The 15,282-nt window shown below is 38.0% G+C and overlaps 1 protein-coding gene across 2 annotated transcripts in view; it reads left to right on the forward strand.

Moving 5' to 3' along the window:
- Positions 1–15,282, forward strand: part of HIPK1 (homeodomain interacting protein kinase 1) — a 42,780-nt gene that overhangs the window by 14,047 nt on the left and 13,451 nt on the right. Inside the window, exons 3-8 of one of the 2 annotated variants that reach the window (XM_012000783.1) lie at positions 7,589–7,712; positions 9,471–9,590; positions 10,385–10,471; positions 11,420–11,604; positions 11,914–12,076; positions 12,848–13,073. In XM_012000783.1, the coding sequence (XP_011856173.1) occupies positions 7,589–7,712; positions 9,471–9,590; positions 10,385–10,471; positions 11,420–11,604; positions 11,914–12,076; positions 12,848–13,073 (905 nt within the window). Of the gene's footprint in view, positions 1–7,588; positions 7,713–8,708; positions 8,760–9,445; positions 9,591–10,384; positions 10,472–11,419; positions 11,605–11,913; positions 12,077–12,847; positions 13,074–15,282 lie in introns of those variants that run through there. The other variant, XM_012000784.1, reaches the window with a different exon arrangement.

Genomic DNA, 15,282 nt, shown 5'->3' on the forward strand with positions numbered 1-15,282 from the left:
GGAGCTATACATGCCAGATACCTGTAATAAAATTTGAGGAAATAGAAATTCTGAATTAATAATTTTATATTATGTGTGAAAATAATATGAAGATATTTTAACCCATGCAAGGACTCAGAAAAAATGTCATCTACATGTTTACTTTTTTAAAAACATTGTGGTAAGATCTTTGTAACAGGAAGTTTACAATTTTAACCATTTGGTACCACTCAGTATGTTAAGGATATTCACAGTGTTGTGTAACCATCACCGCTGTCTGTTCAGTATATTCACAGTGTTGTGTAACCATCACCACTATTTCCATATGTTTTCATCACCCAAAACACAAATTCTAACCATTAAGCAATAACTCCCTATTCTCCCTTCTTCCTACCACTGGTAATCTTGATTTGACTTTCTGTCTCTATGAATTTGCCTATTCTAGATACTCCTTGTAAGTGGAATAATACAACATATGTCTTTTTGTGTCTAGTTTATTTCACTTAGCATAATGTTTTTGAGGCTGATCCATGCTGTAACGTGTATCAGAACTTCATTCCTTTTATGGCTGTATAATATTCCATTGTTTGTATATACCACATTTTGTTTATCCATTCATCTGTTGGTAGATATTTGGGTTGTTGCTACCTTTAGGCTGTTGTGAATAATGCCACTATGAACATTGGTGTACAAGTATCCTAGTCCCTATTTTCAGTTCTTTTGGGTATTTAACTAGGAGTGGAATTGCTGGGTCACATGATAATTCTATGTTTAACTTTTTGCAGAATTACCAAACTATTTTCCACAGAGGCTGCACCGTTTTACATTCCCACCAGCAGTGGATGAACATTCCAGATTTCTCCACATTTTCTCTAACATTTGTTATTTTTTTTTTATTAAAAAAAATTGTTTGTTTATTTTTACAGAGACAGGGGCTCACTCTATTGCTCATGCTGGAGTGCAGTGGCGCGATCATAGTTCATTGTAGCCTCCAACTCCTGGGCTTGAGCAAGTAGGTAGGACTACAGTCACACTCCACCATACCTGGCTAATTACTTTTATTTTACTTTTTGTGGAGATGGGGTTTTGAGGGTCTCATTTTGTTGCCCAACCCGGTCTCAAACTACTGGCCTCAAGCCATCCTCCTGCCTCAGTCTCCCAAAGTTCTGGGATTACAGGCATGAACTACCACTCCTGGCCTTGTTTTGGTTTTTAAATAATAGCCATGCTTTTTTTTTTTTTTTTTTTTGAGCTGGAGTTTCACTCTTGTTACCTAGGCTGGAGTGCAGTGGTGTGATCGCGGCTCACTGTAGCCTCTGCCTCCCGAGATTCTCCTGCCTCAGCCTTCCGGGTAGCTGGGACCACGCGGGCATCTGCCACCACACCCAGCTAATTTTTGTATTTTTAGTGGAGATGGGGTTTTACCATGTTGGCCAGGCCGGTCTCGAACTCCTGACCTCAGGTGATCTGCCCTTGGCCTCCCAAAGTGCTGGGATTATAGGCGTGAGCCACTGCGCCTGGCCAATAATAGCCTTTTTTTTTTTTTTTTTTGAGACGGAGTCTTGCTCTGTTGCCAGGCTGGAGTGCAGTGGCACGATATGGGCTCACTGCAACCTCCACCTCCCAGGTTCAAGCAGTCCTGCCTCAGCCTCCTGAGTAGCTGGGACTATAGGTGCCACCATGCCCAGCTAATTTTTGTATTTTTAGTAGAGACAGGATTTCACCATGTTGGCCGGGATGGTCTTGATCTCTTGCCCTTGTGATGCACCGGCCTCAGCCTCCCGAAGTGCTGGGATTACAGGCATGAGCCACTGGGCCCAGCCAATAATAGCCATTCTTATGGGTGTGAAGTGGTATCTCACTGTGGTTTTGATTTGTATTTCCCTAATGGTTAATGATGTTGAACATTTGTTTTATTTTGTTTTGTTTTGAGACAGAGTCCCACTTTGTCATCCAGGCTGGGGTGCAGTGGTGCAATCATGGCTTACTGCAGCCTTGACATCTCAGGCTCAAGCAGTCTTCCTACCTTAGCCTTTCGGTAGCTGGGACTATGGGCATGCACCCCCACACCTGACTAGTTTTTTGTAGTTTTAGTAGAGACGGGGTTTCACCGTGTTGCCCGGGCTGGTCTCAAACTCATAGGCTCAAGTGATATGCCCGCCTCAGTAACCCAAAGTGCTGGGATTACAGACGTGAGCCACCATGCCCAGCCCGGCATTTTTTTATGTGTCTGACATTTGTATATCTTCTTTGGAGAAATGTCTATTTAAGTCCTTTCCTCGTTTATTGAATTGGGCTTTTTGTTGTTGAGTTGTATAGTCTATATACTAAATTTTCATCTATTCCTTGGGTTGCCTTTTTACCTGTTGATAGTGTTTGACACGGAAAAGTTTTTAACTTTGGTGAAGTGCAGTTTGTCTACTTTTTCTTTTGTTGCTTGTGCTTTTGGTGACTTACCCAAGAAGTCATTGTTAAATCAAAATCATACAGATTTTCCACTGTTTCCTGCTAAGAGTTTTATAGTTTTAGCTCTTTTATTTCAGTTTTTGATTCTTTGTTGATTTTTGTCTATGGTCCAAGTTACAAATCCAGTGTAATTCTTTGGCATGTGACTGTTCAGTTCTTCAAACACCATTTGCTGAATAGACTGTCCTTTCTGCATTGGGTGGTTTTGGCACACTTGTTGGAATCATTTGAACATATATACAAATAATTCTTATCTTCTATTGCTTTCCCATTTTCAGTTTTGGGCTGTCTATTCCATTAATCTATGTATGTCTGTATGCCAGTACCACACTGTTTTGATTATTGTAGCTTAGTAGTAAGTTTGAAATCAGGAAGTGTGAGACCTCCAACTTTATTCTTTTTCAAGATTATTCTGGCTATTTGGGGTCTTTGAGAGTCCATATAAATTTTAGGATGGGTTTTTCTATTTTATACAAAAATCATAATTGCTTTTTATTAAGGATAGCATTGAATCTGTAGATTGCTTTGGGTAGTGTTGACAGCTTAATATTAAGTCAGTCCATCCTTATTTCTTTATATCTTTTTACGATTTTATAAAACTGGTGATTTTTACTTGAGGTGAGGTAAAGAAACTCTTAGAGCCTTCGTTTTCTGGTTTTATGCTGCCCTAGGCAACCTTGGCTAACTTTAAGAATCTCATCTCCATTTATTTATTTATGCCTTGGGAGATTTAAGTTCCAACTACATATGCTTTTTAATACTCTCCTTTGAGCAGTCTCACCACCAGCCACACCCACATACATATATATAGCATACTCTACTGGTGAACTGAAGAGTTCAGCACAGCATCCCATTTTTAGTCCTCAGGAGGGACTAGGCAGACCACAGCTGAAGGAAGAAGGCTGATCAGCTTTTCCTTTCTGTCTTCACTGTGTGTACAGGTGTTCTTTAAGTACTTGTTTGCCCTGTCAAAGACAAAGTGCATTCTCTTGTGATAACAGAGTAGTTTTTAAATTGAAAAAGAGAGAGCAATAGGAGATAAATATTTTTTGACTTTGTTATAATTGGGGCATGTTAATACAAAATAAAACGAATTATTTGACTGCTTAGCTTTCTGTAATATGTAATTCTTTTGAATAATTTTCAATGTTAGGTTGCTGATCTTTGTATTTGTTTATCCTTTTAATTTAAGCTGTCAATTGATTCATTTTGTTTTTTTTTTTTATAGAAACTACAATTTTCAAATCTTCAAAGTTACCTTCGACAAAGCTTTCTTTAAATTCACTGCATTATAGTTGTTGAGTGTAATTTTAAGTGGAGCTAAGTTTGCCTCTTAAAAACAGGAGTTCATTCTGTGTGTTACTGAGTAATTACTCTGTATACTGAAGTTCAGTACCCAGGGCTTGACTGTGTTTAGGATTTAACATGAGTGTTCTGTTGTGTCACAGTAATACTTGATAATGAGCCTAAGGCAGATGGAATAGCAGCTCAGGCATTCCTTCTTTATCACTAGTTTTATCCGCAATGGTCCTCTTAAGCTTCTTTCATGTTGCTTTGTTGCTGTATTAGAGACCATTAAGTCCTCACCCTTCTGTCTTTCAAAAAACCTCTGTGAAATCCTTTTGGCTGGTGAAGCATTCTGACTCCAAAGCTAGTCCTCCTCTTACCCTCCTTTTTAGTTTACATTGCATTGTCTTTCTGATAACTTGCGAAAGTATTATCAGCTCACATAAATTTGCCACCTCGCTGTGTCCATTGGTCCTGGGCATGGCTAAATGATTCAGGCAGTGGAAATAATATACTTTATTCTCTGGCTCACTGTAAATGTGCACAGACTCCAAGCAAAGCTCCTGTCTTTGGGGCTTGAGTTTTAGAGACAAAGGTTTGCCATGCTTACAAGCTGAATGTTTTTCCCTACTGAACTAGCCAGCCTTTATTTCAAGCTGAATCACTTTGTTACTTATGGAAGGAAAAGGTCTAGAGAAGGAGAATGTATCTTCCATTTATCCTAGACAAACAAATAATCTAATTTCCTCTGACAGTCAAACTATAGTTTCACCTAAGCCACTGATGCAGGAAGTTAGGTTTTAAGTAACCTCTGTAATCTGGTAAGTAAGTAGGTTTGATGTCTCTGAGATAGGAAGAAAGAAATGAGAATGTTCATGGAAATAATCAATGATTTGTGTTAAGTGATTCTAACCTTAGCTTGCTCTGGGTGCCAGTGAAATTAACCTCAACAATGTTGGTTGGAAGAATTTTTCAACTTAAAGAAGTTTGAAGCTGGGGAACCAAAAGGCAGGGATTGTTGTTTCTATCACTTAACTGTAATAACTGAAGCCTGTTTAGTATCTGTTTTTTAAGCATGGGATGTGTCTTCAGAGAGGAGACTTGCCGTCTTCAAAGCACAATCAATGCCATTTTCCTACTGAAGTGAACACGGCCAGTTTTAAACAGTTTCTTTCACTTTCCTGTGCTTCTGTAGATAACCTTTTTTACTGCCCAGTTGTTAGAATGTTAAAGCTGGAAAGGGACCTGGAAGAGTAATTATCTAACTCCGCTTCCTTATTATACAAATGAGGTAGAACCAGAATTTTACTTGTCTATAGAGTTTATACTGAGGGATTAAGAAATAATGAGGCCAACAGGAAAGATGTAATGAAAATAATTCTAATAATTATAATCTGGATGCACAGTTTAAAGTATTCAGTTCTTAGAGATGAACCTGCTCTAGTGATGCCTTACTGTTCAGTAAAGTAGAAAATAACTTGTCTTTTTGCTTCGTAGAGTTTGGGTAAGTCTAACATTTATAGGCCCAAATAATACAAAGCCCTCAATGAACTAAGCAGCCTTAACTGGTTTTTTGTTTATTTTTGAGACAGGGTCTCAGGCTGGAGTGCAGTGGTGCAATCATGGCTCACTGCAGCCGTGACCTCCTGGGCTCAAGTGATCCTCCCACCTCAGCTTCCCGAGTAGCTAGAACTACAGGCACGCACCACCATAGCTGGCTAATTTAAAAAATTTTTTTGGTAGAGATTGGGTCTTGCTGTGTTGCCCAGGCTGGTCTCAAACTCCTGCTTAAGTGTTCCTCCTGCCTTGGCTTCCCAAAGTGCTGGGATTATAGGTGTGAACTGCCGTTTCTGGCTGTATATATATATAAACTGCTTTCCTTTTTTGTTTTTCCTTTTGCTATTTGCCTTTTTATAAGGTGGATATGGTAGAGTTGCTGTTTTGACTGAGCTTTTGCTGGAAATCCTTAACTGCTTTTGTCACTCCAAAAGCAGGGTGAGACCAAATGAAAAAAGTTTCAGCCAATCTTCAGTTTGTTTTTAAAAAACGGGACTTGGGGGCTGTGGGAAGTGATATTTTCCTTAATTTCCCAGAAAACTTTAAGCTCTAGACAGTTATATTATTGCTACCTACCTCCTCCCCCGACGCAGTTTCTCTCTTACTCCCAGTCTGGAGTGAATTTATGTAATCTCGACTCACTGCAACCTCCGCCCCCTCAGGTTCAAGCAATTCTCCTGCCTCAGCCTCCGGAGTAGCTGGGATTACAGGCACCTGCCACCACACCCAGCTAATTTTTGTATTTTTAGTAGAGACTGGGTTTCACCATGTTGGCCAGGCTGGATTTGAACTCCTGACCTCAGTCTATCCACCCACCTGGGCCTCCCATAGTGCTAGGATTACAGGCGTGAGCCACTGCACCTGGCCTATTATTGCTGCCTTTTAAAAAATGAAGTTATAGAGTGGCCTGGCCATTCTTTGTGACCTACCTTTTGGACTTTAAAATGTCTTTCTAGTATGGTAAGAATAGCAAAATCAATATGCTGCCCTCCAATTGATGCTTTGGAATGTTCTAAACCCAGTTTTTATTTTGGCACATAGCCAGTTGTGCTCCCCCTGCCAGCTATTTTTGGCACTGTCATGAACTTGGAAATTAATGATTCTGCTCACTAGGAGTAGAAAATTTTGTTCCTTTTCAATTTTAGAAAAGCTTTTATGTTGTTTCTGGGTAGTCTTACTCACTAGCTTATTAATGCGCTTGTCAAACTTGTGCAGTGTTAAAAACATGCCATTATGGTTGAGATTTCATTGAACTCTGAAATTCCATCAGTAATATGTGCTTCTAGCCACCTGTAACAGGAATATCACTTTTGAGGGTTACTTCTTTTCTTTTTTCTTTTTTTTTTCTGAGACAGAGTCTTACTCTGTCACCCAGGCTGGAATGCAGTGGCAGGCACCATGTCGGCTTACTGTAACCTCCGTCCTGGGTTCAAGCAATTCTCCTGCCTCAGCCTCCTGAGTAACTGGGATTACAGGCAGCCATCACCACGCCTGGCTAATTTTTTATATTTTTAGTAGAGATGGGGTTTCACCATGTTGGCCAGGCTGGTCTCAAACTCCTGACCTTAGGTGATCCACCCGCCTTGGCCTCCCAAAGTGCTGGGATTACAGGCGCCCACCACTATGCCTGGCTAATTTTTTTATTTTTAGTAGATTCGGGGTTTTGCCGTATTGGCCAAGCTGGTCTCGAACTCCTGACCTCAGGTGATCCGCCCGCTTCGGCTTCCCAAAGTGCTGGGATTACAGGCATGAGCCACTGTGCCCAGCTGACCAGGTCTTTTAATTGATTGTGTGTGTGTGTGTGTGTGTGATTGAAAAGTTTCTAGGAATAATAATAAAAAAGATCTATTATCCCTTATCTGTGATTGCAAAATTCAGAAAGCTCTCATAAATGAAAATTGTTCTTTAAGTTTGGTACAAATTCATTTAATTGGCAAGGCCTGACTTGAACCATTGTAAAGCTATTTGAAGTCTTTATTTAACCAATTTAGTATGACTGTTCCATGTTTTGTTGCAGAAATATTAATGTGTTTGATTATAGGGCACTGCACTGAACTCCACTGGGATTATTATATAATATGTACTTTGTGTTCTGCATTACCTTTCTGAAATTCAAAATATTCTGTATTCCAAAACACATCTGGCCCTGAGTTTCAGATGATAGATTGTATACCAAAGATTTTTTTCCATTTCATTGAATAAATGTTCCTTTAGCTAATATTAAAACAGGACTTAGTCATGTAGTTAATTTTCCCAAATAATGTTTATTTTTTTATCTGATATTTTTTGTTTTTGCTAGAGCTCCTGAAATTATTCTTGGGTTACCATTTTGTGAAGCTATTGATATGTGGTCACTGGGCTGTGTGATAGCTGAGCTGTTCCTGGGATGGCCTCTTTATCCTGGTGCTTCAGAATATGATCAGGTAAAAGTGTTTATTTGGATGGAAATAGAATGCAAGTAGTTACTTGTGAAATAGATTCTAGAGAAAGAGAAGTACTAAGTACTACTGAAGTATTTAGATAATAGGGAAAGAGTAGTCCAATTACTACTAAAGAACTTTTTAAAGAATAGTAGAATTTTCTCTTCCTGCCTTTTAGGCTAAAGTATGTTTGCAATTCTATAATAAAAAAAAGAATTTTATTTTATATTACTTAAGGTTGATACTTTGCTAGATCTGTAATGATTTATTAGAGACTTAACTTTCATTAACTAATGTGCTTTGTGAGTTAGGAAAGTAGAGTAAGGATGAGGAACTGGAATTTTAAGAGAACTTCTACTTACTTAGAGCTATTATAATTTTCCTTTACACATGATACAGTGAAGTACTTTCTTCAGACTGAAACACTTCAGGTCCCAGAAGCTGTGACATACTGGGTCTCTAAGATAGGATTTAGAAAGGAAGTCATCTGAGTTGTAGTAATAGATGATCTGTATCTCAAAATAGACAAACTTTAGGAGATACACTATAATTTCCTAAGGAATTTGTCCATTAAGGGAAAATGTTTTACCGTGGAAGTAAATTGTGAATTCTCATTTCTTGTTATTTTTTTTCTTTTTTCTTTTTGTTTTTTTTGAGATGGAGTCTTGTTCTGTCACCCAGGCTGGAGTGCAATGGTGCGATCTCGGCTCACTGCAACCTCTGCCTCCCTGGTTCAAGCAATTCTCCTGCCTCAGCCTCCCGAGTAGCTGGGATTACAGGTGCCCGCCATCACGACCAGCTAATTTTTGTATTTTTTAGTAGAGACGGGGTTTCACCATGTTGGCCAGGCTGGTCTTGAACTCCTGACTTCAGGTGATCTGCCCGCCTCAGCCTCCCAAAGTGTTGGGATTACAGGTGTGACCACTGTGCCCAGCCTTCTTCTTATTTTTAAAAAATGTTTCTACCCTTTATGATGTGAGCTCCTTGAGGGTAGAGATTGTTTCATATCACTGGTATATCCTCAGCTCCTAACACTGTGTCTGGTACACAGTCAGTACACAAGTTTTTTTTTGTTTGTTTTTAAGTTTTTATTTTTTTAGAGACAGTCTTGCTCAGTCACCCAGGCTGGCGTATAGGCGTGGTCATAGCTTACTGTAGCCTCTGGCTCCTGGGCTTAAACGATCCTCTCACCTCAGCCTCCCAGATAGATGGGACTACAGGTGCATGCCACCTTGCTTGGCTAATTCTTTTATTTTTTGTAGAATTGGGGATCTTGCTATATCAGCCTAGGGTGTTCTCAAACTCCCGGTCTCAAGCTATTCTTCTGCCTTGTCCTCCCAAAGTACTGGGATTACAGGTGTGAGCCCCCATGCCTGGTCTATATTGTCAGATATCTTTACATGTCCATAAATATACTTCTACCTTATTTACAATGTCTGCGTGGTATTTTGGTTTCCAGTTATAGGATTTAGAAAGGAAGTTATCTGAGTTGTAGTAGATTCCACAGATTTGAAGTATTAGAAGTCAACAGGAAAAGCAAAGATTATAGCCAAAATTTTCAAAACTGGATTTCCTTGTAAACAATGGATACAGTAGCTGTGGATGGGTTAGTATATATAGGTATTTACAGATAAATTTCAGTTGTATTGATTAAAGAATTGATTTCTTCTTTTGCCTAAAGTTAATAATGTTTTAGTGTAAAAGTCTTTAATAATTTCCCTTTTCACTTCAAATAGATGTTTAATGGTTTTGATGTTTCAGATTCGTTATATTTCACAAACACAAGGCTTGCCAGCTGAATATCTTCTCAGTGCCGGAACAAAAACAACCAGGTTTTTCAACAGAGATCCTAATTTGGGGTACCCACTGTGGAGGCTTAAGGTCTGTCTTCCCTACTATGCTTACGATTCCTGTACTCCACCCCTCATTCCCCAACTTTGAATTCAAAGTTTATTAAATTCTTCAGGTAGTGGAGGGACAGGAGAGGGGGAAACATTTTGAAAAATTATTTCTTTGTACCTGTTTGGCCTTATCCTCGGTTGAAAAACAAAACATTAAGTGCTAGTTCAGTTGGCTGAGGTTATTTTGTATGTGTTCAATCCGCAGCTGATAGAAAGTTTGGAGAGTAGTGCTCACCATTAAGTGATAGAACTAGAGACATTTAGTAATGACTGATTTTTAGAGAATTCTCAATGAACGTGATAAAATCACATAATTTTCTAACTGCCCGCATTCAAGACTTCTGTATTTTTTCTTGAAACAAATACCTGCTTTTTACTTCTGAGCCTGCTCTGTCAGGTTCAGAAATATCTGAGTAATTTGACTAACTCTGTGACTGTGCCTCTAATCCTGTTGAACAGTTAGCGTTTGAGATATCAATTCATTTCAAAGTAGCTTTAAGAGAACAATGGTAGGGTCCCTTTTTACCTGACATTCTTCAGGAACTGTGCTGTATCATTACTTGCATGTTTATTTTATCACTGTTGAAAGGGTAGCTAGATATCAAGGTCACATCTGTCCACTGGAAGATTTTCTGGTTGTGAATTACTTTCATGTTTTCCATCTATGGTTGGCAGGGTGACCACACTTGTCTCTTGTATTCTGGCTTTAGTTTTGAATAAAATGTGAAAATAACATACAGATGGAATTTAAGGAGGAGAATCTTTATTTTATAGACACCTGAAGAACATGAACTGGAGACTGGAATAAAATCAAAAGAAGCCCGGAAGTACATTTTTAATTGCTTAGATGACATGGCTCAGGTGAGTGCAGAAAGTTTCAGAAAGTCAGACATTTATTTTTAAGCAGAGACACACTTCTCTTGATTATACTGAAGACAAATTTAATGTTATCTTTCTAGTATTTGTTTTCAGTTTTTATAAAAAATGCATTAATATTCTGCCATGTATTAAAGGAACATTTAAATCCTAACCAAGTATATTTTTAGAATTACATATTTCTTGCTTTGCTTAACTGGTCTTGTTACATAGCAGTGTTTTAAAATATTATTGAAAGTTTCTTGTCCCATTTTCTCAAATACTTAAGAGCTATATTTATTGAGCACTTATTATGTTACAAACTCTGAACTCTTCACACTTACTTAATTTTTTCAACAGTAGAAACTTTTATATTTAGGTAGTAACAATCACTATTGCTTAACTACTTGTTCCATTTTTTTTTTTTTTTTTTTTTTTTTGAGACAGAGTCTCATTCTGTTGCCCAGGCTGGAGTGCAGTGGCATAATCTCAGCTCACTGCAACCTCTGCCTCCCGGGTTCAAGCGATTCTCCTGCCTCAGCCTCCCAAGTCCATGCCCAGCTCATTTTTGTATTTTTTTAGTAGAGACGGGGTTTCGTCACGTTGGCCAGACTGGGCCTCAAACTCCTGACCTCAGGTGATCCACCTGCCTTGGCTTCCCAAAGTGCTGGGATTACAGGCATGAGCCACCATGCCCAGCCCCCAAATTTTTAATGACAAGAAATTGTTTAGCTTTCTTTTACCACTAAATTTAGATGAAGATTTTAATTAAGCAGCATAAAAAGAGCTTCCTCCTGTGAAAATGATTACACTTTCATAAAAAGAATTTCCCCAGGTTTCTCTTTTGATCATAGTTTGGAGGGAAACACACACATAGTTTGGAGGGAAAGCAGCTATGTAGTGTCAGTGCTAAAGGTTAAGTGAAGAAGTATAATTCTGAATTTTCTTTGGAAGGTGAATATGTCCACAGACCTAGAGGGAACAGATATGTTGGCAGAGAAGGCAGACCGAAGAGAATACATTGATCTTTTAAAGAAAATGCTCACAATTGATGCAGATAAGAGAATTACCCCTCTAAAAACTCTTAACCATCAGTTTGTGACAATGACTCACCTTTTGGATTTTCCACATAGCAATCAGTGAGTATGGAATATTCTGGGGCTTTTTCCATGTGGTTCTTTGTTGAGTGACTGCCTTAATAATAGCACTATCAAATGAGCCAGCCACTTTGGTGCTTATAAATCTGGCTCAGCAGTGCTTTTCTTTCTCATTGAAACTTCATAAGATAAAAATTAGATGTGTATTTTTCTTCCCTATGATTACACAGATTCTTGATTTATTTTATCTGAAAGTGATTGGGGAAAAAAAACTTTGATCCATGTTCATCTTGAGTTATTTGCTGTTTGAATCTCAGCATTCATTTAATGAATCTTTAATCTCTTTTTCAGTGTTAAGTCTTGTTTTCAGAACATGGAGATCTGCAAGCGGAGGGTTCACATGTATGATACAGTGAGTCAGATCAAGAGTCCTTTCACTACACATGTTGCTCCAAATACAAGCACAAATCTAACCATGAGCTTCAGCAATCAGCTCAATACAGTGCACAATCAGGTATTCAGTAAATAATTTTGGAAACTCAAGCTTAAATGGGATAGAAACTAGTAAAAATACAGGGCAAGGTAAAGAACCAATTTTTGTTTTGGTGGTCTTGTTGCTTCTTAGAAATTCTCTACTTGACAAAAGTTGATGGAAAACAGGGTAGACTGATAATACGTACCAGGCACAGGCTAACTAAAGTTAAATATAAAGGCCTAATCCATGCCCTCATATGTTCAGCATCATCAAACAAATGGAGTCTGACTATTGTACTACTTACCGCTGTTGGTTGTACTAACTTTAGCCAAATGACTTTCTCCCTGTTAGGAGAAGGATTTTATATCTCTTGTTACTGTATTGAAAGGTTTCCAATCATTAACTTTAAGGGTGGTTTTGCATTTGTTTGCTGGCCAGTGATATTTACATTTAGGTTTGTTTCTGAAGATGTAAGCTTCCCAATTTCTTGACTGGGTGTCCTTTTTTAATGGAAGAGCCTATGAGATTTGGTGAGATCTTCCATCTGGCAATTTTTGTTTAGAAGTAGTTGGGGTTTGTGTAGCCACAGCCAGCATAGAACTATTCTTTTTTTTTATTTGCTTATTTGACCTTGTAATATGCCTTCGATTTAGGGACTGGGAAAGTTTATTAAGCAGAGAGTTATTTCAGAGGCAGCTAACATTACATTTTAAAACATTATTCTAAGTTTTTCTGGATAAATTCTCTATATGTAAAATTATTGTGTCTCTACTTAATACAAGTGTACAAATATAATCCTTTTGTTTTTAGGCCAGTGTTCTAGCTTCCAGTTCTACTGCAGCAGCTGCTACTCTTTCTCTGGCTAATTCAGATGTCTCACTACTAAACTACCAGTCAGCTTTGTACCCATCATCTGCTGCACCAGTTCCTGGAGTTGCCCAGCAGGGTGTTTCCTTGCAGCCTGGAACCACCCAGATTTGCACTCAGACAGATCCATTCCAACAGACATTTATAGTATGTCCACCTGCGTTTCAAAGTAAGTGGGGAAACTCCTGTATCATATGGTATTGTATCAGACCTTCCTGCTTCAGGCAACTCTAGTTGTTTAGTTCTGATCTTTACAAGTTTAAACTCTGTCTCTGATGATGAAGGTAACTAAAATTGGGTGATATCACAAAATGGGTTTTCCCTTTTTACATTGGCTATTTATCTAATTATGATGCTATCTGATGCATTATAACAGCTCAATTTATGTTTCCTTAATTGAATTGCCTCACACCAGTTTTCTTGCCCATTGAGTCCTTGTGTCAATGTCATATGTCTTGTATAAGCATGTATCTGTCAATATGCAAAATCTATACAACTTGAAAAAAATTCGTTGTAAGCAGAATTGCTAAATATTGGATCCTATTGCCTGTATCATTCTATTATAAAAATTATGTTCCCAATAAAAAGTGATTTTATTCTAAAATGTAAATACCATGTTTAAGAATGTGGAAATGTCTTAAATTACTTAAGGATAGAAAAATCATTATTTACTGAACTAAAAAATCCTACAGGCTGAGGTGCTTGTGTGGGGCAGGCATTAAGATTATCTTCTTCAGCTTATGAATCATACAGTTTCTGCAAACTCCTGTCAATAGAGGAACAGAATAGCTGAAGGAGGAGGCTGAGTCCCTGTGTTGCAATACGATTTTAATTTTCACATTCCCATCCTTCTTAATTTTGACATTGTTGTTCTGTAATCTAGTCTGTCCAGTTTCTTTTTTCTGTATATGGGAAATGTGTGTTTAATCATTTGGTAAGCCATTTAGAAGAATGTTACTTTAAGGCTAAAATCCAATGACACATTTGACTTTCCCAAGAGAAGGTCAGTGTCAGTACCCTGTGAGAATAAACCAGGATTCAGGTGTCTCATGTAACACTTTACATAGAAGCAGGTAGCATTTTTGCCTTTTTACATCAATTACTTATTGACTATGACTCTCTTGTTTGTTTGGTTTCTGACAGAGTTGGAGCAAGCAGAAGGAAAAGAGGGGCTAGGGAAGTCTGAGAGATTACCAGGAGAACAGGAGAGCAATAGCGATGTAAACCAGGGAGAAACCACAGGGAGAGCGGAGGAACAGATTCAAAATCCGTAAATGCACATTTAGCCTAACTTACCAAATTATTTTCTGCATATGCTTCATAATAGTAAATTCTGTAGTTGGGGTTGTCGTATGTTGAGTGATTCTTCCACTGAGCTTAGTAGATTAGCCACTTTTTTCACTACTTTTTCCAAAGAGTTTCATTGGAACAATTTTCAAATGTGGGACCCTGAAGTTTTCTGCTTCTTCTGAGATGATAAGAGATGAAGCAGAAGAACTTTTGAGTTCCTTTAACAAAACAAAATGTAAACTAAAGAAGTTAGAGGGGAAAAGTGGGATAACCCTTTTTACTATAATTAGGTAGGTATAACTTTTGACATTTTTCCTATCTAGGAAGTATAAATAACCTGAGGAGCTAGTAGAGCGTATTTAAAATTTTCAAATGAAGAGGAAGTTTTAAAATTAAGGTGATGATGATGATGCCTGATATGTATTATTATATGCCAGATAATGTTCTAATTGCTTTTACATGTATTAATTTATCTTCACTAACAATTCTAGGAGGTAGGGTAATGTCATTATCTCCAATTTATAGATGAGAATTTTGAGCATGGTTCCTTCATGTGCCCAAAGTCCTATAACTAATAATTGCAGAACCATGATTTGAACCCAGACAGGGAAGTTCATAGCTTCTGTATTTTGAAGTGTTATTCCTCATTGCCCCTCAGTTCCCAACCACCACTATTTGCTCATTTCTGTGCAGCAATGGTCTATTCCAGGTTGCCCACTTTTCTTGGACCATCTGTTTTTTTACAAGATGCCTATACTTACAGGAGGATAGATCCTCATCAGTTAGGCAGTTTATTCTTTCCATACTTCACTGGTTCTTTATTTAAAGGACTATGTTCAATAAAACAAAATAATAACAAAAAATGAAACTATAATCCTTTTTAGGTCAGGAGCCAGGGAGAACCTTCCAACAGTGTTGCCTTTTGTTAAATTCTTTGTTCCCACTTTTGGGCTCAGCCTAAAGTACAATAGCAGTCTAATACATTAGAGTCACATTTGTAGGTCAGTACTATAAATACTACTTTCTATACTATCCTGGTTGGCCAAAATAGATACACATTTTGCTTAGTAGTAACTATTATTCTATAA

The sequence above is a fragment of the Mandrillus leucophaeus genome, unplaced genomic scaffold (assembly GCF_000951045.1).
Source record: "Mandrillus leucophaeus isolate KB7577 unplaced genomic scaffold, Mleu.le_1.0 Scaffold64, whole genome shotgun sequence".
In the NCBI taxonomy this organism is placed as follows: Eukaryota; Metazoa; Chordata; class Mammalia; order Primates; family Cercopithecidae; genus Mandrillus; species Mandrillus leucophaeus.